Below are 25021 nucleotides of genomic sequence, written 5' to 3' on the forward strand. Positions count from 1 at the left end.
TAGCCTCGTGGCCGAAAACTTGAACTGATATTATTGTTTTAGTTTGTTTTTTTCTTTTTTTTTTTTGAACAGATCTCTCTGGAGAGGGACAGAAAATACATATATATATATATATATTCAAATAAACATTTGACAGGGTGAATGCTAAATATGAATTAAAAAACTTTTCACAAAGTAGCTTCTTCCTGGCGTTATAACTTTGGGAGCTCTTGTTTGTTCTCTTCCTGATTTACTCGACTGTACCATAGGTCAATAATACTATTAAATCACGTCAACTAAGTAACTCATATTCCCAATCCACTGAATTTTTTTGGATAAAAGGTTTTATATGTACACACTGCTGCCGTTATTAAATTGTAATATAATAAATTATATGCTGGATTTTATTTATGTATAGTATTATTATTAATCATCTTGGATTTTTGTTTTGTGAACCATAACACACAATGCTGTCTTCGTGTCTTTTTTTAATGAAAATGAACAAGCGGGTTGTTGAGTTAATTTGATGCATCAGGACCTTAAAACCGGCTATGTTACAAACAACAGGTTGGGTGTCACTGTTAAAGCTGGTTGTCTGCTTTAATAGCGGCAACAGAGAATATTCTATATCTCGCTGGGTATCAACAAAGTAATATGTGTGTATGGGAATTTGCATTGTATATAATACGTATGTATGTTTATTTGTATGCAATAAATACAGCACCAGTCAAAAGTCTGGGCACACCTATAGAAAATCATTCGTTTTCACAAGACCCTAAGCACACCGCAAGGTTACAGAAGTACTATACTATCTTGTGAACAAGAAAAGAGATGGAGTGCTGTGACAGACAACCTGACCCCCACAATCCCCTGACCAGAAGCCCAATGGAGGGGGTTTGGGATGAGCTGGATTGAAGAGTGACCGCAAGGTGGCCAACTTGTGCCCAGAACGTGTAGAAACTCCTTCAGGACTGTTGGAGAAGCGTTCCAGGTGGCTACATCTGGAAGCTGGTTGAAAGAACGCCAAGAGTCTGCAATGCTGTCGTTGAAGCAAAAAGGAGGCTGTTTTGAAGAATCTAAAATTAACAATAACAATAAAATGAGAACGTTTTGAGATGTTGCAATATTCCTGGTTGCTGCAATGTTTGATTTGTATTACCTCATTGCCTCGAGGCCTTTTACTATAAGATGAATAGCAAAATAGAAACAAATGCATTAAAAGCAGATATGCCGATTTTTGAATGTCACTGAATGTATGCGAGTATGCATATGTGATGGATAGTTTTTAATTATATTTTATATATTATATACTTTCTATACCCATAACCCTATCCTAGAAGTGTGGTTGGAGGATGGATATATATATATATGTATATATTTGTAATCTCATCCCATATAAAATCAAGCATGAAACTGAGTAATTCACAGCAGTTTGTTTTAAAGTAATTATGCAGTGATGCCTCATTATATAGCATCTGCATGTAAATGTGAGTGTGGTCAGGCGGCCAGCATCTGGAGGAGGGTTTGGTCAGGGCTTCAGCTAGTTTTGGATGAAATGAGGTCGTAGCTGCCAGAATGAACCTCTAAGGTTTTCCCATCTTTGATTTTATGCAGGTCCTCGGGGTAGGGAGTGGGGGTTAAACAAAATGTCCTTCACTTCCATCCATGCTGCTGCTGGCAGGAACACAAAGGCGTTTCTGTTGTGATGTTGGGGTGGCGCGGGTGGGGGTCCATTTGGACTGCACTCTGATGGGCCCAAAACCAAACAGAAATCAATATGCGCATGGCTGATATTCACGGGCACTTTGTGGCTGTGGTTCCCTTGGTAACTGTATACTTTTTTTGTGTTTGCTGAAAGAATAACTTACCAAGGCAGGGCCAGCAATTGCACTGAAGCCGCATATCTTTGGTGACTCTCTAGTGTGACGTTAAACTCGGTGCTCAGTCCTCTGTTGACGTGCAGTAAAGCTGATTTGGACCTCGGTGAGAAATGCCCCTGAAAGGGAGTGTCTGCTGTCAGATGAGTTGGGTGTTTTTGGGGGGGGTCTCCAGACCAAAAGTTTCACACCCCTCTGCTGTAGAAAGACCTGGATCATATCGCAAGTAGCAGACATACGTGTGGTTTAGACTGCAAGAGGAAATCCACACAATTCCAGTAGAACATGCAAGCTACACACACAACACGGGTGGAATACAAACAGTGCTACTTACTGAGACCTCATGCCACCTCTGTCCTATTTTATGTACGGTGCCCCCCCCCCCCCCCTGCATTTCAGGTCTCCTTGGCAAAGGGTTAGTACCACCTATGGCTCATGCTGTTTCTTAGTCATTCTGCTACAGTTATCATTCACTAAAGCCCAGTCAGTAAATTAGCTTTCTGATTGGTCAGAGCCGAAACGAAGTGTCATAGTATCTAATATCTAATGGCACATTATCCTTGTCATGAAGTGGGTGTTGATTTTAACCAGAATACGCTTTTTGTTTTATGTTTTAAAAGTTTTTAGCATATATAATCAGAGAGACGTTTTATAATGCTTAATGGTTTTCATTTTACAAACAGGCCTGCTACATATGTATGATCATGTAAATGAATCAAATGGAAGGACCTGCCCTCCTTTACTCTGTTTACACTTACAAAATAAGCAAAAGCAGAAGGACTTTTATTATGAAAATCAGCGGAGTCTTTTATACTTTTTTTTTTTCCCTCCCTCATTTTCTCATGGTTGGGCACCAGGTGCTTCCCAGTGAGCTACAGTCTGATACCATACCATCACTACTATCACCCCCCTTTCATTTGAATTGCTGAATCTGGTCCCTGCAGAAAAAAACCCAGTGGCCCTCCAAAGTAAACTTGATCATTATTACAGTTACTGCATGGTAACTGAAGCTTCTTCTGTGCTTGAGAATGGGTTATATTCCACCAAGCAAAGGATGTTGTAGAAGTGTGCCAAACAAAAGCTTCCAGGCTTCAAGAAGGAAAGAGAAGGGGAATAAAGAGGTCTGTGGTCTCCACGAGTGTAGTATATCAGCCTTGTACAACTGCTGTAAGTTTTCATAACTTTCCTAGTGATGGAAACTTAAAACTTTTAAAAAATACTGAACAAAGAATTTGAAATATGAGGCGTGAGAAAAGAGAATGTGTGAGGAAAATGCTAATTTTTATATACAGAATCGAATAACACGTTACACAGTTCTGTGGTTGGCAGATGAAATATTTTACAAGGTGTTCATTAGGGCTGCAGCTATTACTAAAATAATCGAGTATTCTATCAATTTGTTCCATTGATTTATCGAGTAATCGGTCTTATTAAAGAGCAATAGTAACTATTCAAAAGAGAAAGATAGGTCTCTTAAAAGGAACTACATACAATATCTGTCAAAAACAAAAATGTACATAAATGCACTACAAGATTTTAGTTCTTAAGAAAACACTTAACTCTTGTGTACATGGGACTTTATTATGGGAACATTATCACATACCTTGGATCCTTAGTGACCCGGCATATATAGGCTATATTTAAAAGTCAAGCCACAAATAACCGTAACTGTGCAGACTTTTATCGAATACATCCTCCCTGTACACTAAGAACAGTTTCTAAACAAATTGAACTTTGTACAAAGACGGAAGTTGCTATTTTCACATGGAGCATGCTAAAACTTAATTCCTTCATTTTTAAAGGAAAAAATTGTTTGAAAAAATTAACATAGAAATACTAAACTTTCAAACAATTTTGACCCATTTTCCGATCGAAAATGCAGTATAATAATGTATAATGTTTCATAAAGGCTGCCAGGCAAAATATCCTTCCGGTTTATTTACTTGTGCATTAAGCAGCCACCTATCAAAAGTGTCCAGTGAGCATAATCCATTGTCAGTCTTTATCCACAAAACAAGCTAAATTGGGCAAACACTACCACTATATGTACTGTCCAATCCACACCTCGCACTTTAGGGAAAAGCGTTGTGGGGGGTGGGGGGGTTAAGGGTAAAACATGTAGGTCGAAATGGACAAACAGAAGTCATTTTATTTCTATGATATGAATGATAGACAAAATAAAAAGTGAATAAACACTATGTTTGAGCACTGTTTACAAATGAAGGAATAAGCGCACGTAAAAATACAGACACTTCACCTCACCATGGTATTTCTTTTGGCAAATTACCACAAAATAATTTAAGCAATTCTGCCATACATTTGGTAGTAAATTTACCCTGAACCATGTGACCTGAGGAGAGCTGTAACTATAGTTGTTTTTGGCGGCCTGTCTTAATTTTAGTTTTAGTCTAGTCTTTGCGTCAAGCTGTCATTTTAGTTATTAGTCTTAGTCACGTCCATACTCATTTTAGTCTAGTCAAGTTTGTCAACTAAAAGTCTGAGCATTTGTCAGAATTATCCATGACTATTTGTCTAGTTTTAGTCAACAAAAATTGATAACATTTTAGTCTAGTTTTAGTCAATGAAAATTGTATTTTAGTCTCTTTATTTTAGTGATGCAATTCTATTTTACCTAGTCAATATAGTACAAGTACCTAGTAGAATAGACAGACAATTTTCTTTTAGTCAAACGCATTTCACAATTAAAACAAGGTTCTTATTATATTATTGTTACCTTATAGACTCAAGAATACTCTACATCCATTCCAGACATGGAAGACGCTCTGATTTGAATTTATAACATTTATTTTGCCAACCAAACATGTTTACTTAGAAGTACACACAAATTAAAATAAAATAAATAAATCTTCTTGCGCGGGACTTGCTTCACTGAAGCTGTTTCTGGAATCTAGCACAGGAATAGATACAATGTCAGGACAGATGCAGCCTCGAGAAAATCTAACTGTTGTAAATATTAAGTAGCATAAATCCTTGCTATTAGGCCTATTTTGCACTCAATGACTGAAACTATTGGTTGTAATGTGGCTGTTTATTTTCAGCTACAATTGTTCAACGGAAAAAATAGGCCTCACAAGACCATAAGGGATGCCAATCAAAATGCATCATGCTCTGAATCATTCACGAACATCCTTTCCACAAGAACATTATTTCACAATTAGCAGGTATTTACATGAGCTGTAGCCAGAGCCTACCTCTACGTGGATGGTAACTAGCCTGGCAAGCCAGACCCATTGACGATGTTCCGAAAAACGTTCTTTCAGTGTTTCAAACACTACCCCTTTCGACATATATCTAGTCACGCAGTAATGAAAGCTTGAAAGTTTAGATCGCCAGGATTCAAGACACTGAGCTGTCGTTCTCAGTTTGCTACTTAGCTTTAGCTTGCTAAAATGCCTACATAGCTTCAAAGTGTTCCCTTTACCCACGTATTCTTATCAAACATCTTATCATAAAGATGTTTTGTACAGATCGCCAAGTGTCCATGCTTATGAAATATAATTTTCTCCAAAACGCCTAAAGCTAGCAGGATAACATCTATTGCTAACGATAACATGTTAACCACAGTTGGCATGAGCTTTCTAAAATAGAAAGTAACGTTACTTTAATGTCTGTACTTACCTCAATGTCATTGTGGAATGCCTTGATGTCTTTTAAGGTTTTAAGGTTTGTGGTGTTTTTTCCCGATATTTTGTGGCCGCATTTCTCCGCGATCTGTGCGCCCGAATGGGGGAGACAGGCAACAGAAATACGTACTGCATAATAATAACGCGATTAAACGAGAGGAAATAACGTCTCATCTCGAAAATGAAGAGACATTTTAATATAGTTTTTATTTTGTAAACCAAATTTAGTCTCGTTTTTATTCGTCAACAGTATTACACGATATATTTCGTTATAGTTGTCGTCACATGACCAGCATTTACGTTGCGTCTCGTTTGGTCTCCCGTCACGTCAAAAAGGTTCGTTGACGAAGATATTTCGTCAAAAATTTCGTTGACGAAAACACTAGCTGTAACTGTAGGGTGACCAGAGTGTCAGGGAGGACACTATGAGCTAGGACAGGTTTTGTAAATTACCATTTCAATTAAAAGGACCTGGATTTCACTTGAGCACTGAGATCTTGCTGTGTGCTGATTGGTCAGTCTCCTATAATCATGCATGTGTCACTAAAGCTAATGTGAAACAGCTGATGGGTCAAGGAAACAAACCAGTCAAAGCACAAGAAGAGCTGAATTATTTAGCTAAGCGCAGGAGCCTTTCAGTTTGATAGTAGTTTGTAAAACCCGAAGTAGCTCAAAGTATCCTCCCTGACATGATTATCTGGTCACCCTATGTAACCTGGTATTTTAATAAGGGCTATTAACGAGGTAGCAGTGCAGCGCTAACCGTAATCGAGACGCCATTCATAACCAGAACAACTTAATATGTAGTGTTACCCTGTGTCAATGATTGACAATCTCTTCAGTGAAATATGTATTTGTTGTGTAAATGTATAGTTGTTGTATCACTCCTGCTCCAATATTGCTTACAATGAACGCCCAGCTACAAGTGTAAGTTCAGCTGAGCCGTACTTACGCCTAGCCGACTTAACACCATGAATATTTGCAATGTTCTATTTGCCTCGCTTGTATGTTGTTTTAGACAAGAATGTCTGCTAAATGTTTAAAATGTATAAAATGTTAATTACTCTGATCTAATCTTTAATCTATAGCTTACAACTACAAATGTATGTTGAAACAATTTAAACTCTTTTGCCAGTTCTCTTTTTTACTTTTATTCTGCAGCTGAACAAGTACAAATATCCAGCTGTATGTTTCAGTGTCTAAAAGTAAATAATAGTAATAATAATAAAATGAACAGTAAGAACTTTAATATCACAGGGGCACAACGTGGGGAAACTGCTCAAATGTAGCTTGACAGCTGTACTTAGCTAGGGGAAAAGTTATTTTATTATTATTTTAGTTTTTATATTTAAAAAATGTAAAATAAAATCTTAGGTTGCTGTCTGCCAAAATAAGGGTTAAGAACTGTTGCCAAGGAATGTTTCAAGGTATTTAAGTAGGATATAATTTTGCATATTAATACCCAAAAATTTAATTTCTGTGTCCATTTACTGCCATCTACTTTTGATACTGTGTTTTTACCACTACTAAACATTTGAGATGGATTTGTTTAAGTTAAAGCTGCATTTGTTGGTGTCCGTAGGTGTGTGCCGTTACCCACTGGGAATGTCCGGGGGACAGATCCAGGATGAGGACATCTCCGCCTCCAGCCAGTGGTCCGAATCCACCGCGGCCCGTTACGGCAGGTCCGTCCGTCTGGACCCGCAGGCGCTCCTGCATGCTAAATTGCCAGCAGCCATGCCTGTGAATATTTATACAAATACAAATGGATCTGCCTGAAACCCACAATTGGCAGCAGTAACGTCTCGTGTTACGTGTGTGGGTAAGGGCTGCCCTGTTTATACACACTGTCCTGTTGAGTATGTATGGTTATTCAGCCTGTGTGTGTGTGTGTGTGTGTGTGTGCATGCGTGTTTGTGCGTGCGTGCATGAAAACCACACTGATGGGGAAATTTACCCACGTGGGTGGCCCATTCTCCGTTTCACATTTACACGTATTCTGGTTTCTCTGCACAATGCCACAATGTTTTCACAAAAGCTGTGCTTTCCCACCAGTCCAAAACAAGGCCCCCATTGCATGCTGCCCCTCAGCCGGTCTCTCTCCCTCCTTCCTCTCACTTCTCCGCCCCCCCCCCCCCCCAGACTGGACTTCGAGGAGGGTGACGGTGCCTGGTGCCCAGAGATCACCGTGGAGCCCGACCACTTGAATGAGTTCTTGCAGATTGACCTGCGCTCGCTGCACTTCATCACGCTCGTGGGCACACAGGGCCGCCACGCTGGCGGCATGGGCAATGAGTTTGCCCAGATGTACAAGATCAAGTACAGCCGTGACGGGAACCGCTGGATCTCCTGGAGGAACAGACAGGGCAGGGAGGTTGGTCAAATATCCCTTTCCCTGTTGTCCTTGGGCTTATTTCTCTCTAACTTGCTCTTGGTAACTTTGCAGTCAGAACTATGTGACACAGGGGTGATTCTAGGATTTATTTATTTATTTATTTTTAAGGTAGGTTGCATAAAAGGCGCCATTATTCAGAGAGAGGGGCCAACCATATCATTAGCCAATGATATGCTTTGAATCAGTGAGTGACAGGGGAGGGAGCATTCCAGGGGCCAATTAGCTTTCAGCTGGGGTTAGTACCCATGTGGCCCCGTCCCTGATGTGATTCGAGGAAGGGAGTGGGACTCTATGTTTGGGCATGGAGGTGGGTTTAGCAAACACATGGAATGAAAACCAAAGATATCAGCTTTGGTGGAATCACAAGACGACAACCCAGGCATAGGAATATGATAGAAGTCAGGGTCTGGGTGCATGTTTTTGGGACGAGAGCCAAACACAGAATGGTGTCATTTGGCAACTTGACACATGTGAAGTTAAGGAATGTCACCTCATCTTGCTTTGCCCCATCTGGCGTGTCCCCAGCCTCCCAGGGTGTTTTGAAGCTACTCTGTGACATTAACTGCTATTGATCTGTTTATGAGGGTATTCTTGCTGCTAAAAGCTAAGATGACTTAGCCCAGCACCTTTGGAATATGGATTATCATTAATTATGACTTGAACTGGTGCAACCTTTAGCTTTCGATAGCAGTGTCCTTAGACACCACAAACAACAACGTAAAGAGGAGCGCGACGTCCATCAGCATTAGCGCACACAGCAGGAGCGTCTCATGACATCATTCGGCGTCGTCCCCCAGATCATCGAGGGCAACAGGAACGCGTACGACGTGGTGCTGAAGGACCTGGAGCCTCCCATCATCGCCCGCTTCGTCCGCTTCATGCCCGTGACGGACCACTCCATGAACGTGTGCATGAGAGTGGAGCTTTATGGCTGCGAATGGCTAGGTAAGCTGGGACGGGCCGCACGAAACCCAACAATGCATAGATAAATGGATGTTAATGGCAAGTTAGCTCTCCAATGGTCTTGCTGTGGTGCCCCAGGGGTGACTTCCTGCTAGTATGTGAGTGGTTAAATGGACAGTGGTGTGGATCTCTTCTCCCCTTGAATTGTCACCATTCTCCTGCCAATGGCCTTATTTATGAGATGCTTTATCCACAGCAGGATCATTAAGTGCCGAGAGCAATTTAAGGGCCCAATTGTGGTGAGATCACTCAGCCGACCAAGGGATTTAAACTAGTGTCCTTCCAGTAATGGGCACAGTGCCCTAACCTGTACAGCCGTGCAGTCTTAGTCTCCCTTAATTCTGCCAGATATACGATCCCAAAGATTTTCGCTCTACATCAAGCCAGGGGCCCACTGCAGTGTGCAAGTATAATTCAAACTCAGATGTTTGCATATTTCACGGTGACAGCCATTTTTCTGAATTAATAGTGCTTTTGTGCTAGTCCAGTGCTTTACCGTTAAATCGTATAATGAATAACATTTTAAGTACTTTTTGAGCATATTTTATCTGCGCTATAAATCTGCTGCTGGCTGCCAATGACTTGGATTTGTAAAAATATCTTTCATCTGAAAATTCCCTGCAGGGTCGTGTATTACTGCCTTATCTTGTAATGTGAGCACATTCATCTCATTGTGTTTCCCTCATGAGATCATAAAAAGCATAATCCCATTACATTTAGCAGCCGCTTTTATTCAACGCGACGTACAGTTGAGAATGCAGGGGTCAGTCAGTCCCTGGAGTAGTTGGGGGTTCAGGACCTTGCTCAAGGACCTAATGGTGAAATCACACTGCCGGCCCTGGGGTTTGGACTCGGCACCTTTCAGTCACAGGCATAAGGTCCTAACTCACTCTGCCTCCAATTACAGAAATAAATAATTAAGGAATTGGAATCAAAATGCAGTTACTGAACCAGCCAAACCTCTTACAGTTGGACTGTAGAGTTCTGTTTTATCTGATGTTATTTAAAAGGTATTTACTGTTTTTTTTTTTTTAAACATCTTACACCTTTCGCTTTCTGTTACCCGTGCTGTTTCCAGTGACCTCACACCATACACGTTCGGTGCTGGATGGCGTAGGGCCCCATGAGGGATTAAACTGATTCCTCACACTTTTCCTCACAGATGGCTTGGTGTCCTACAGCGCCCCCACAGGCCAGCAAATGATCTATGAAGACCTGCAGGTTCAGCTCAACGACTCCGTGTATGATGGGGCTGTGGGCTACAGGTCAGCATCCTGTGTCTCTGCACACCGGTCCTGTGTGGGAAGGCTTGATAATCAGTCGTTTTATGACATTCTAAATTTCAGATCACTGCTTCAGTCCTCATTCATGTTAACTTCACAATTACTGATTAGTTTTGCAGTTATCAGACAACAGTATGTCACCATCTAGTGGCCAACAGTTGTGTTGTATCTTGTTTATTTTAGCACATACATTTTTTTTTGAGAAAGCAAGGTCAGACAGTCTCTGGAGCAATTGGTCTCAATGGTGAAATCCCTAGGATTTGAACCAGCAACCTTCTGATCACAAGCACTGCATCCGAACTACTGAGTCATGCACCCACCACGTATCAGCATGCACGTGTTCTTGATTCAGTTCTGCACTATCCTGAACTTTGAAATCCATCAAACGTTCCCACATGATTAAGCTCAAGTCCCTCATGGCTTGCATCTCGCCCACAGCATGACCGAAGGGCTTGGCCAGCTGACAGATGGCATGTGCGGCCTGGACGACTTCACTCTCAGCCATGTCTACGGCGTCTGGCCTGGCTATGACTATGTGGGCTGGAGCAACGAGAGTCTCCCCATGGACTATGTGGAGATCATGTTCGAGTTCGATCGGATACGCAACTTCACCACCATGAAAGTGCGTGTGACGGCCGTCTCCGTGGGTGGGGCTAAATGAATAGAATGCAATTTTATGGTCGCTGTACAGGTAGCAAGTACAACGGAGGTCAGTCATCACAAATCCCATCCTGCTCTCCTGTGACGCACATACAGAGGTGAGAGTGAAGCTTGGGTTCTGAGTCCAGGGTAAGCCATGTATCCAGGAACCTTAGAGCAGTTTTCAGAAATAAGGGCTTTGGTCAAGGACTCAAATTGTTCTATGACTACTCTTAGCAAACACGGGATTCAAACTAACAACCTTCCATTCAAAAGAAGAGGGCCATGTACAGCCCTCCAGAGGTGGAGGGTTTAAACTGGGAACTTCCTTTAAGACTGGGCTTGTCACCAGTGTAAAGTTTCTGGTTCCAGAAGAACCACCCTTATGGTGGGTGAAACACATGGTGACATGTTTGTTGGTTCTCGCCCATCCCACAGGTGCACTGTAACAACATGTTCACCAGTCGGGTGAAGATGTTCCGGCAGGTGGTCTGCCGCTTCCGCTCGGAGTCGGACTGGGAGCCCACGTCGGCCTCCTTCAGCCCCGTCATGGACAACGCCAACCCCAGCGCTCGCTTCGTCACAGTCTCCCTCCACAACCACATGGCCAGTGCCATAAAATGCCAGTACTACTTCGCTGACACCTGGATGATGTTCAGTGAAATAACTTTCCAGTCAGGTACTGTGGGTGTTTGGACTATAGATGCCTACAGTCTTTGATTTATAGATGCTTGTCTTCATATACTGTATAGTGTTCACAGAACGTCTTGGGATGCTTGTTTCTTTCAGTAAGAATATAGCAAATTTATTGGTTTTATAACAAAAATCATTACTTGATTAATTTCTTTACAAAACATATATTCACATTAGAAAGTAGTAGATTTAAGTAAAACATTCAAGTAGTATTGAGTTGAAACCCAAATTATACTTGTGAAAGAGTTCTCATTGACCAGCAGTCTCACTAGGTGCTTTTTAATTAGTAACAACGTTGCAATAACATAAAAAACGCAAACTCTTGTGTTTAGTCTCCCTTTAGGAGTGAATGTCTACAATTGCAATTGATAGCAAAATAGCAAGAACAGAAATGAATGAATCAGTCAAAAATATAACACTTAAAAGGAAAATGTCTGTGTCGAAAGATATGTTCAGATATGTTAAACATTGCTTGTCAATGGACTTTTGTTACGGAACCAATAAATTTGCATTATTTTTACAGATATTAAGCAAGTGCTGTAAATGCTCTTATATGATGTAAAAATAATGAAGAAATTTCCTGATACCGCTAGCACTGATGCAGGTCTATCTTCTGCCATAACACCAGCTAAGAACTCTGATGCACCTTACTTTACTATGCCCTGAACAATGATCAGTCAGAATGAAACCTTCCTGTCAATGTAAGCTTCTAATGTAAGCCTCTTCTCTCTTTAAGACACGGCAATGTACAATACCACCCTACCACCCTCAAACACTGACCCCCCAACAAGCACTCAGCCAGGTAAGTAGGTCTACTTGTCTCATTTAAATGTCTGGATTTTTATTGCTTTTTTATACGCATGACAAGTGCAATGGACACAACAGAGTAATTGCTTTAACGAGGCACCCAGTAGTGGTGATCATAGATATGCAGTCTTTCGTAATCAGTTTTCTTTTTACACTTCGGCTATATGTGATGATGAAGATATCTATCAAGACTTTAAAAATACAATTGCTAGGGTTAAGTGACAGCAGGAACTGTAGTAACTAGACAGTCAGTGACAAAATGAGGAAGATTTACTGGTAGCAGATTTGCTGTAAGCAGGGCCTCTATCACACAAAACACCTCATGGCTGCCAGGCATCTGACATCTGACTCCTCTGACTTGTTCATGCTCAATAAAAAAAGAATCCCCCCCCCCCCCCATTTTTTGTGTCAGGTGACGACCCTACTCATAAAGTGGATGACAGCAACACAAGGATTCTGATTGGCTGCTTGGTGGCAATCATCTTCATCTTGGTGGCCATTATAGTCATGATTCTGTGGAGGCAAGTTTGGCAGAAGATGCTGGAGAAGGTCAGTGAAGATTTCATTCTAAAGGGGGAAACGTACCACGGTCCACAACAGAAGTGGCACTGAATGTTAACTGCTTTATACATTTTTTATTTATGCTCGTGCTTTTAGATGAAAATATACATGAAAATCAATCAATCTTTCAACCACAAAGCAGTGTTTCCCAACCGGTCCTCAGGGACCCCCAGACAGCCCACATTTTTGCTCCCTCCCAGCTCCACTAAAACATGGACTGTCTGGGGATCCCCCAGGACCAGATTGGGAAACAGTGCAGTAAAGGATCATGGGAGGCCTGGAGCCTATCAGAGGGCACAAGGCAAGGAAACAGTGCAGTAAAGGATCATGGGAGGCCTGGAGCCTATCAGAGGGCACAAGGCAAGGAAACACCCTGGATGGGATGCTTGTCCATTGCAGGAGACACACACACACACACACACACACACACACACATAGAGTAAAGAAAGGCAATTTAGTTAGCCTGATAATTTCTTTGACCTGTGGGAGGAAATCTTTATAAGATGGGGAGAACATTTGAACTCCCAATCCTGGAGATATGAGGCAACAGCACTATCCACTGATCCACCGTGCTATAAAAAATTTTATATAAATTATTACATTTTAAAACAAAGTATTTGATGGGGTTAAATGTGGTTGGATGTTATGTGGTTCTCTTAACTTTTTGTTCTTCATTCTGGGTCTCTGAGCCAGACCTGGCTTCAGCTTTTGGAGTGTTGGGTGGGGCATCGCAGTCGGGGGGGTGGACCAAGATAATGATTAGGTGGACCAGGCCCACCCTGCCCCCCACCCCTGTGGAGCTGAGCCCTGCCCTGAGCAGAAAACGGACAGTGAGCTAACTGTCATTCACTTGCATCAACACAGAGTGAAACCTACACCTACAGCAGCAACAACAACCACTCATCGTCTCCCAGCGAACAGGAGTCCACCTATGAGAGGATCTTCCCCCTCGGCCCAGACTACCAGGAGCCCTCACGCCTCATCCGCAAGCTGCCCGAGTTCTCCCAGGTCACAGAGGAGGCCGGTATGAACCAGCACTGTAGAAGTAAAACAAAGTCTAAAACGAATGTTAACTGATAAGTAGACAATGGGCCAGAAGCCTCATTGACCAATAGAGGATCTTAAGACCCTTAATAGATAGTGATTTATGACTGAGACTGCATGACAGTAGAAGATCTTAAAACCCCTGATAGAAAGCGACTTAAGACTAAGACTGCATGACAACAGAGGATCTTAAAGGAGCAGTTCAGGTACAGAAGATACGAGCACTAACACCCTGGCAATATCTTCTGCGCATTGATACAATTAGTGCGTGGAGTTTAGTAGAAGAAAATTAGCATTAAACTACATTAAATTGCTCACTACAAAGTCTGTGGATTATCTACCGGCTCATGACTTCTGATAAGAGACATTGCTGTTCAATTTTTCAAATGTATTTTTCTGGAACTTTAATCACCACAGAGAGAATGTCATTCAGTCTCATTATATGGGAGAGAAAACCGGCATTTCTGCGACCAATATCTCCAAAACTAGGCATCTCCAAGCAGAACAACCTAGATGGACCTAGAGGGATAAATAGCACTAAAGTCCATCTAAAACATACATTTTCTCAGTTTTGGGGTGAACTGTCCCTTTAAGACCCCTACCCAGAGAATGAGGTATGATGACATGTCTGATGTATGATGCAGTTTAGTGCACTAACTTGTTTGGGTGTTGGGTGTCACACAGCGGGGACCAGTGTAGCCTCAAAACCAGCTCAAGCCAGTGGCCAGGAAGGTGTACCTCACTACGCCGAGGCTGACATCGTCAACCTGCAGGGGGTGACAGGGAGCAACACCTATGCCGTGCCCGCCATCACGATGGACCTGCTGTCTGGAAAGGACGTGGCCGTGGGGGAGTTTCCCATGAAGCTGCTGAGCTTCAAGGAGAAGCTTGGGGAGGGACAGTTCGGAGAGGTGGGTTATACCATCATCTTGTGAAGAATGTGAGTGGGGAATGGGTGGAGACTGCTGAATGTGAAAGGCAAGTCAGGACTTGAAGATGACCACGCTCTGTTTTTTAATTTTGTCTTGGGCTGGTGTGTACCAGGTGCATCTCTGTGAGGCAGAGGGCATGCAGGATTTCATGGACGAGGATTTCTCTTTCGACGTCAGCCCCGGCATGCCCGTGCTTGTAGCTGTGAAGATGCTGAGAGCAGATGCCAATAAAAATGCCAGGTAAAGCCATGGCTTGGCGCAGACTTGCATATCCAGGCGAGTATCCTTGTGGTAATGCCCAAGTGTCCATTCACAGGAATGACTTCCTGAAAGAAATCAAGATCATGTCACGGTTAAAAGACCCCAACATCATCCGCCTGCTGGCAGTGTGCATTTGCGCCGATCCCCTCTGCATGATCACAGAATACATGGAGAATGGGGACCTTAACCAGTTCCTGTCCCGTCACGATCCCAAGATCCAGGCAGCCTTCTTCGGGAATGCTGCCATAGTCACGTAAGCGTGGTTCTCTCTAGCTCACACCTTTGGGTAGTCTTTGGGTCTTTTATGCAATTTGACTTGATTCCCAAACCCTTCAATGAACTTCTCGCCCATCTGTGCTCTGCAGTTACAGTAACCTGCACTACATGGCCATGCAGATAGCCTCTGGCATGAAGTACCTGTCCTCACTAAACTTCGTCCACCGAGACCTCGCCACACGCAACTGCTTGGTGGGCAAGAATTACACCATCAAGATTGCTGACTTTGGCATGAGCCGTAACCTGTATAGTGGGGATTACTATCGCATCCAGGGCCGTGCCGTGCTGCCCATCCGCTGGATGTCCTGGGAGAGCATCCTCCTGGTGAGGACCAGCAGTCTCCTCAGCCCGACCTCCTTTGTTTTATTTTTGCTACAGCATTAACTATTTGTTAAATTCACCAAGATGATTTGATAGCATTAGCTAATCCTGTGATTTTTGGCTAAAGTCCTTTGAAAGACCAACACATTCCTGTAAGTTAAGAATGTGTCCCCATGGGATGACCTGTTGTTTGTGGTGCCCTGCTTGTTCACTTCAGGGCAAGTTCACCACCGCCAGTGATGTATGGGCTTTCGGCGTAACCTTGTGGGAGATCCTGACTTTCTGCAAGGAGCAGCCCTATTCGCAGCTCTCCGACGAGCAGGTCATCGAGAATACTGGCGAGTTCTTCAGGGATCAGAAGCGACAGGTGAGTGTTTGTGCTGCACCAGTGTCTTTCCAGCATATAATTCACTCACTCACTGTATTTACTAGCTTTACGGCACGTTTTTATTACATGCAATTGGGAGCGGTGCTCCTCCTAATTTTTAGCTACTTGTATTCATCCAGTAAACGTTGCCCACATAATCAAGAGATTTGCAATTTATCATAATTTCAGGAGGGCAGAATTTTTCTGATTAGTTATATTAACTCCTGGTTGTCTTCTGTTAGTCAATCTGTTCAGCGTAACATCACATCACCAGCATGTGCCATTCATGCTATACGATTCCCCAGCCATTTCCAGCTCCTAATCCTATTCCCCATGAATACTTTGTGCTCTAAAAACCTAACAAGTCCAGATTGCGAAAATGCTGCCCAGAAGCTTTACTGCACGCTAAACGGCCGAACACACACCTGTAAACGTAACTTGCCAGCACATGCGTTTATCACTAGTGAAAGTAACATCACTTAGCGAGAACAAGTAGCATTTGTCCCATTCTGACGTGTTTCCCGTAAATGCTCCTCCTGCCCTGCCCAGATCTACCTGCCCCAGCCGGCCGCCTGCCCCGATCCTGTCTATAAGCTCATGCTGAGCTGCTGGCAAAGGAACGCCAAGGAGCGGCCGCCGTTCCAGGACATCCACCGTGTGCTGCTGGAGTGCCAGCCATGACCACGGCAGCGGCAGCTGGGATGGGGGGGGGGGTGTGCGGGGGGGGCACCTCAGCACGCTGCTCGGACGTTTGTGCCCAGCACATTCCCAGCAGCCTCGTGCTGGTCGACGCCCTTTGCCGGATACTCCTAGGTTCTCATGCAGGCGGGCGTTCCTCTCCCCTTCTGTGAGACAGTACTTACTGCTGTGTAACTATTGTTATTTTCATATCTGTGCCAGAACAGGGGCAACCTGAAGTGCTTGGGGGGGGGGCTGGCGCGGCAGGAAGGGTTAGGTGCCAGTAGGAGGCCTGAAAGTACTTTTGAAACGACCGACTCAAATTTAATCTAGTAACGCAGCAAAAAAAAGTTCCATATAAAAAGGCTTCCCCTGGTCACCTACCTTTCTCAGTTTCTTTTTTCCCCCTGGAATTAATTAGATTGATAGTATTTGCAAATAGCAATGTTACTGTCATGAAAGGGACTGAATTCTTTCATGATTCCTTTTAGTAAAAAAAAAAAAAAAATGCACAAATATCACATTTCAGGCCTTCACCACAAAATGTCACATTTTTGGCTTTTGAATAGATATTTGATTTGGCTTTTGATTGCTGATTTGGTTTGATTAGATTAGTAGGCATTACGAATAATTACAGCAGTCAAAATAAAAAGCCAATATATAATTTTGTTGTTACATAGGTCTGGAAGTTGACTTTTTGCATATGGTTTTTGGTTTGTATTCATAAGGGACAGTTTGAAATCATAGCTGTCCCTTAAATGTTCTTAGTGGATTTTAAGGAATATTTCACACATTTTTATGTTCTTTTGTTTTATTAAGGAATGAGGGCATGTCTTGCTGTTCGTTTTCCTGTGGGACTCATTACAATGAAACTCAATGTGTGTCAGCACAGGACCAAGGGCATTGTGTAATGTAGGTGAATTAAATATTCATAGTTTTAATACAAAGAATAATCTCAAATATCACTTTGTATCAGATAATTTTGTCACAATTGTACATGTAACAATATCTGCTATTTTAAGCAACTTTGTGCATTAGGTTTGTACTGTTAACGTTCTACAAATTTTGTAATGTTGCATTTTTTTTATTTCTTTATTTTTAATAAGTGATAATGTGCTTTTATGTAAGGTCCACAGCAGTACTCAGTTTCAGTCTCGAGTCAAACACTGACAGTTTCTTGCAGGTAGGCTAGTATACATTTTACAGTAGAGGCCTGATATCATGCTCAGCACAGACCTGGAATTCTGGAATAGTCCAATTAAACTGCTTCAAGCTCGGGAAATTCAGTATGTTTTTCATGTATTTTTATTTTCCGTTAGTGGAATCATACTCTGTAAGTGCCTTTAAAATGTTATTAATGTTAGTACTGATTAATGTTAAATAGTTAGTATCAATATTTCTGTTTACTACTATTTTAATGTTACTTGCCTGAGGCTTTTTTGTGGTTTGGACATTTAATAGTGCGTTCTTTATACAGTATGGGTCATACAGCATTTACCCTGGAGCATGTTTCTGTGACTCACAGGTGAGAATTTTAATGTTTACCACCACCGCCCCCTCCCCACACACACACATACACACACATCGTGTAATCATATCTTTTTGGGGACCGCTCATTCATTTCTATGGGAAAAATGCTAATGCTAACTATGACAACCTTAACCCCTACCCAGCCCTAACCATAAGTAACCAAACAGAAGTGTTTTTGCATTTTTAGTTTTTTCATTGCAGTCACAGATTTTTATAAAATAGTTTTCCCATATGGACACCAGGTAAAGGTTAAAAAAAAAAAAAAAAAAAAAAAAAAGGGGTATTCATCACGTTGTGGGGACATCTGGTCCCCACAAGGTAAGGTATACCTGGACCACACACACAAACACACCAAAGAGGTTTGTTATATCCTAATGGGGACTCTCCATTCATTTATATGAGGAAAACTGTAATCTCAACCTGACAATCTTAACCCCTACCTAGCCCAAACCTCAACCAAAAGTAACCAAACAAAACATTTTAACTTTTTCGATTGCATTCACAGATTTTTAGAAAATTGGGGTGATCCTTATGGGGATAAAGATGTTCCCACAAGGTAAAAAGTTACAGGTTTTTATCACATTGTTGGGACATTGGGTCCCCACAATGTAATATGAACCTAATACACACACCACCTTCATCATTGTCTTCCCCCCCCCTGAAAAACAGAAATGCCATTTAGCCACTTTGTTCACAGTCAGTAGATGTCATGCCTAAAGTCTCAAACTTTGCAGTCATAGCACAGCATATCATAGCATAATCCGGGGTTTGTATAGTCGCTCAACACATTTGCATGTCAATCTCACCACCCGAAGCACATTTCATGGCCCAACATGTCTTCGTATGTAAATTTCAGTTCCATAAACTTTTCTCTAAGTTATTTATAACTATTTTAATGCCATTCATAGTTGTTAATGGTAATGGTTAACTTCACAGAAAACCTGCGTTCAAGGGAAAGATGTCAAATGGACAAGTTATTCTCTGCAGGACATAGCACTGTTTCATATGACCTGTGACCTAGAGGAAAGGGTTGATGTGCAAAGGAGTGAAAGAGTACGTGAGATGAATAAGAGAAATGTCGAACATGCTCTTCAGCATGCACAAAGCATGTTTGTGCATTTGTTGGTATAAAATGAGTATGAAAATATGCTTGGTTTCATTAGTACATGAAATGGTAGTTTTCTGTTGTGTCTGAATGTTGCATTGATAACCAAATATGTGTTAAACTTCTGGGTGTATATAATTTTTGCTTTTTTTTCATTAAGGGAGTTGTAGGTTTGTTGTACCGTGAAATTAGGAAACTGAAGGACAGTTCGTTCACATGGTAGATTAGCTGAAAGCATCTACAGCTGAATTTACTGCAGGCAGGGCATAAGTTTAATGTCTGGTGTTAATGAAGAACTCAGCTATGTGATCGGATGCCTCTTTTAGATTTCACTTATTTAAGTGAACACCGACACAAGGACCACTCTGCAGATAGTAATATCTAGCATACTCCTGTAAGGATTGGGTCCTATTTATATAATCTTGTACTCTGAGAAAAGCTATTCATATCGGATTGGTGTTACAAAGCCCGCTTACCCAGTCTCCCCATTCAGCCAGCGCAAACTTCTCAAATATGCTTTTCCAAGCACCATATGTCAGCTTTGCTCTGCTGTAATGCAGGGGCAGGATGCATTCATGTCCTAAGAGCCAGAGTCATGTGCATTCTGATTACCTGTCAGTTACATGTTGATGCTGTTCCTGAAACAGAGACACCGCTTATGGCAGACCTGGGCAAAAGCCGACCAGAGGGACATATTCAGCCCACAAAGCTATTTTTACTGGTCTGCTTGATAATAAAAAAAAATAAAAAGTATTACATTCAAATGTATGGAGGTTATTTTTTTTTTTTTTAATTAATGATAAATATATGTCAAGTTAAACATGAACAATGCACTGGTGCTGTTGATTTCTGCATGTATTTTCAAAAAAGGGAAAAGTTAAACCAAATAAGGCAGGTATTGTAGCTTTCAGGTGACGTGAACATAATCATTTAGAAACATCCCACGCTGATGTGGTGAAGCTCAGATTTGTCCCTCCGTAGAAAATAATTGCCCAGGCCTGGCTTACGGTAAGAGTAGCTATGATTACATTTACACAAGCCCCAGCATACACTGTGGGACCTTAGGACATGAATAGCCTGCCCTGTGTCACATCACATAGCCTTTAACGATACAGAATCCACTGGAACAAGAACACTAACATTGTTGTAATGTTTATATGTTATATATGGACTCATCAATATGTATAAACTTATACGTTCCACAGTATTTACCCTTTTGGAGTATTTTGAAGCCCTCAAAACCTCATGTTAATTTAGCTTATTTACTTATTTGGAACCACATCCTATGATAATTGTTTGATCTTGATAAAAAGTTAGTGTCAAATTGAGCTGCAATTCATAAACCATAATAATAAGAAATTCAAAAATTACCAAAGCCATAACTTACATACAATAGCTATTTTAAGCTTTTGTTTAGACTGAGGGATTCATTTTCTATCCATCAATTTTGCTTTTATAGATGTAGTATTTGTGTATAACATCATACCGGTTTTGTCAATCATAGTAACATACTGATAGTGACACAGTTCTGTATAGTAATTATTGTATAGAGCTTATTTTGTGCACTAAATAATTTTTTTACAAGTTTAGTGGTAATTTGTTTTATTCTGTTATTGTATCCACTATCCAGGTATTTGTTTTGAATATTAAAATCAAATGATTTCAAAGTATATACATGTGATATGTTTTGTATTTGTAAGTCTTTAAAACAGACAAAATACCTTGAATTCTTTTTTTGGTATAATCCGGTGTTTATGATCAGTAATTTTAAATTCAATGATCAATTTAAATATGATTGCAATGCAAACCTTTCAATTTCATTTACTGATCTTTTTCATGCTATTTTATAAAGTAACAATTCTGCAACTTAATAAAAACATTGGTGACCCATTGACGTTGGTTAATAAACTAAATGCAGTTTGATTTTGACTATTACTCATTTTCCATTGCATTTGATGTGCTATGTAAACAGAAAATGTCACCATGGTAACAACTGGTGCAATGGCACTAGCATGTTAAGAACATAAGAACATAAGAACTATACAAACGAGAGGAGGCCATTCGGCCCATCGAGCTCGCTTGGGGAGAACTTAACTAATAGCTCAGAGTTGTTAAAATCTTATCTAGCTCTGATTTAAAGGAACCCAAGGATTCAGCTTGCACTACGTTATCAGGAAGACTATTCCATACTCTGACTACACGCTGTGTAAAGAAGTGCTTCCTTAAATCCAGTTTGAAATGTTCTCCCGCTAATTTCCACCTATGGCCACGAGTTCTTGTATTTGAACTAATGCTGAAGTAACTATTCGGTTGAACAGCATCCAAACCTGTTAGAATCTTATAGACCTGGATCATGTCCCCCCTCAGTCTCCTTTGCTTGAGGCTGAACAGATTTAGCTCAAATAACCTTTCCTCGTATGACATTCCTCTAAGACCAGGAATCATTCTTGTGGCCCTACGCTGCACCTTTTCTAAGGCCGCTATGTCCTTTTTAAGATATGGTGACCAAACCTGTACACAATATTCTAGGTGAGGTCTCACCAAGGAATTGTATAATCTTAGCATTACCTCCCTTGACTTAAACTCCACACACCTGGAGATGTACCCCAACATCCTATTGGCCTTTTTTATTGCTTCCCCACACTGGCGAGAATGAGACATGGAAGCATCAACATACACACCAAGGTCTTTCTCATAATCAGCTACCTTTATTTCAGTAGGTCCCATAAAATACCTGTACTTTATATTTCTGCTCCCTACATGGAGTACCTTACATTTGTCTATGTTAAATTTCATCTGCCAGGTGTCAGCCCAGTCACTAATTAAATTAAGATCCCGCTGTAGCTGCTGAGCCGCTAGTTCAGTATCTGCTACACCACCCACCTTGGTGTCATCTGCAAATTTCACCAGTTTACTGTATATATTGGTGTCTATATCATTTATGTAAATTAGGAACAAAAGTGGTCCTAAAATTGAACCCTGCGGTACCCCACTATGAACGCAGGCCCACTGTGACATCGAGCCTCTTATAACTACTCGCTGCTTCCTATCCGTTAACCAGTTATCAATCCAAGTCGCTACAGTTCCTAAAATACCTGTCGCTTTGAGTTTAAGTGAGAGCCTCTTGTGGGGAACAACATCAAAAGCCTTTTGGAAATCTAAATAGATGACATCATAGGCCTTCTTATCATCAACTTCCTGAGTAGCTTCCTCAAAAAACTCCAACAGATTTGTTAAACAGGATCTACCTCTCCTAAATCCATGCTGGCTATCCCTCAAAATGTTATTTGAGTCCAGGTAATCTACCATTTTCTCTTTGATTATAGCCTCCATAACTTTACCAGTTATACAAGTTAGACTGATTGGCCTATAGTTTGACAAATTACTTCTATCCCCTTTTTTGAAAATGGGCGTTATGTTGGCATGCTTCCAATCAGAAGGTACCACACCTTCAGATAAGGATTTTTGAAACAGTAATGTTAAGGGTCGGCAAATAATATCCCTCATCTCTTTTAACACTATAGGTAAGATGCCATCAGGGCCCTGTGATTTATTTATTTTGAGCTTAGCTAGGCTTTGCAGCTGGCATGTAGTAGTTGCTTGTGCTGTAGTATAATTTACATGTATTGTCATTTTTTTTGTTTCATGTGAACAGTTCTGGCTTTAATATTCCAGCTAACGTTGTAGGAATGTTCAGGTGATGTTAGCCCTTGATTGCATTGTATCACAGGAAGGTGTTTATCATCTAATATTTACCTTTGAATCTTGTCACTTGTGACAAACTCTTTCTTTTGTCTAAGGTCCCTATCAGTTTATGCCAAAACCAAAAACTACTTTCGATGTGACTCCTTATACTTACCTTCATAAGGAATGTCCAATCATCCAAATGAATACTTGAATGCATTATCACTAAACTGGAGAGCTGTTTATAAATTGCCGTGAGGGTGAGAGAGATTTTAGATCTGTACAGAAACCAAAAGTGTACTTTTTCCCTTAGAAGGCCAGGAGTTCTAGATGATCATAGAACTACAGGCAGTGCAATAGTGTATCCATCCATCTTCCACCTGCTCATTAAGTATAGGGACAGAATGAGTCTAGAACTTATTCCAGAAGCACAGAGTAAAAGCCGGAGGGACAGCCTGGACAGGATGAGCTGCAGCTGAATTAAGATCATTCATATAGTCGGTTTTTCCAGCAGGGTTTAAGTCAGTCTTTCCATGTCGCAGCAGTATTTCCCCCCCCCCCCCCCAAGTTCCAGAAAGTCGTCTTCAAGAGTGGGATGACACCACTGGTCTCTCTTGACTGTTGATTCAAATATTCCAAAACTCAAAACTGTGGCAAAAAATAATAATATTCTTAAAAAAATAATATTCTTAGCAGAGTGCAAGAGTCCTTTATGAATCTGAAATCTGAGCTGTCAGTGTCTGAACAGTTTGAAGTCTGAACAGACTATGCAGTATTTTTGGCTCCAGATTATTCAGAACAAAAACAGGAATAAAATTAACAAAGCCGATTGGCCAATATAATACACAATTTGTCCGTCGCCCACGTTTAAAAACAAATGGTTGCGGTAGGGTGAGACTGGATATTAGGTGGCCAAAAACCATGATGGGGGTGGACTGCACGTGACGGATCATACCTAAAAATACACCGCCCCTTATAGACAAAAGGCTACTATTTCTCTGCTCTCTGCAGGATTTAGAGGTGAGGACAAGGACGAGCTCTGATACTGAACAAAATTAAAGCAGTGATTCAATGGAGATGAAACGTATTTTGCAATCACAAAGTTAGTATTATTGCGTACGTGTGTTTTTTTGTCATTAACTATTATCAGGTAGTAATATTAATCGACTCAGTGATAGATGAAACAAACTGAACGTACATTATTGCGTTTGCAATTAAGGACATTAATTTAAAAGTCAAATATTAAGCAATTACTTCAGTTAAATTGGAGGTGCCCGGACTGTTATAATTAAATGTAAAGCTCACTCTGTCTGTTCTGATGCTGTTCTCCAGGAAAACCGCGTCTGTACTTGGGTCAGTTGCTTGTTGCAGATGCTCCTTGTGGATGCGGATCCGCTCCAGCAACACTCGCTTTCCGGGTGTGAAAGCGACTTCGGTCGGGCTCATGTCAGCGTCTTCCTCCGCGCCGCTAAGTTTCGGATTGCTGAAAGCCCAAACCATGATGCAAAAGTAGATGAAAAACGTCGCCATCACGAAAAGCATCAAAGCGTATGATTCAATGATTGCTTCGTTTACGTTGTAAGGCATGGTTTTCCGGTATTTTCGCTTTTATTTATGGGAAATAAGCAACGTGCGAAATTAAACTTGAGAGTTTTAACAAATTATTTTGAATGGTTTTTAATTAATGCAGCGAGTGAGTCGAAGAAACTATTTTCGATAAGTTTAGTTTTTTAAAGTATTTTAAATAGCCTAATTATTAATTTAATGTCCCCAATAGCAGTTTCCTTGTCAGTTTTAAAAGCTTCACGTAGCTTACGTCTGATGTCCTTTGCAGTTCAGCATCTGTCAGTATTTTGTAATCAGATTCATTTCACTGATGTTACCTTTGGACTGACGTACGCTACACTCATTAGTTTAGCGTCATACATTTTGGGATACAAACCCGCAGATGCTGGCATTGGATCAGTATAGTAACCGGTATA

General features: G+C 41.2%; 1 protein-coding gene and 2 long non-coding RNA genes across 7 annotated transcripts in view; 1 reads left to right on the forward strand and 2 right to left on the reverse strand.

The window, feature by feature from the left end:
* The window catches only part of LOC111834876 (discoidin domain-containing receptor 2-like), a 39300-nt gene extending 18273 nt beyond the window's left edge, over positions 1–21027 (forward strand). For all 5 annotated transcript variants that reach the window (XM_023794670.2, XM_023794669.2, XM_023794668.2 and 2 more), the window contains 15 exons: positions 7083–7185; positions 7643–7874; positions 8693–8840; positions 10021–10123; positions 10580–10763; positions 11219–11459; positions 12210–12275; positions 12693–12829; positions 13706–13865; positions 14570–14796; positions 14930–15057; positions 15134–15331; positions 15444–15678; positions 15893–16042; positions 16592–21027. In XM_023794670.2, coding sequence (XP_023650438.2) covers positions 7083–7185; positions 7643–7874; positions 8693–8840; positions 10021–10123; positions 10580–10763; positions 11219–11459; positions 12210–12275; positions 12693–12829; positions 13706–13865; positions 14570–14796; positions 14930–15057; positions 15134–15331; positions 15444–15678; positions 15893–16042; positions 16592–16723 — 2444 coding nt within the window. In that variant the 3' untranslated portion in view covers positions 16724–21027. The remainder of the gene's footprint in view (positions 1–7082; positions 7186–7642; positions 7875–8692; positions 8841–10020; positions 10124–10579; positions 10764–11218; positions 11460–12209; positions 12276–12692; positions 12830–13705; positions 13866–14569; positions 14797–14929; positions 15058–15133; positions 15332–15443; positions 15679–15892; positions 16043–16591) is intronic.
* On the reverse strand, positions 132–5672 carry LOC111834877 (uncharacterized). Its single transcript, XR_002836090.2, has 3 exons — positions 5496–5672; positions 1848–1975; positions 132–1725 (listed from the first exon to the last, which is right to left on the reverse strand). It is a non-coding gene; the product is annotated as an uncharacterized lncRNA (long non-coding RNA).
* Positions 12298–24971, reverse strand: LOC140578493 (uncharacterized). The gene is made up of 2 exons (XR_011982703.1): positions 24345–24971; positions 12298–15143 (listed from the first exon to the last, which is right to left on the reverse strand). It is a non-coding gene; the product is annotated as an uncharacterized lncRNA (long non-coding RNA).
* Between the last annotated feature and the right edge of the window lie 50 nt (positions 24972–25021).

The sequence above is a fragment of the Paramormyrops kingsleyae genome, chromosome 15, assembly GCF_048594095.1.
Source record: "Paramormyrops kingsleyae isolate MSU_618 chromosome 15, PKINGS_0.4, whole genome shotgun sequence".
Taxonomy (NCBI): Eukaryota; Metazoa; Chordata; class Actinopteri; order Osteoglossiformes; family Mormyridae; genus Paramormyrops; species Paramormyrops kingsleyae.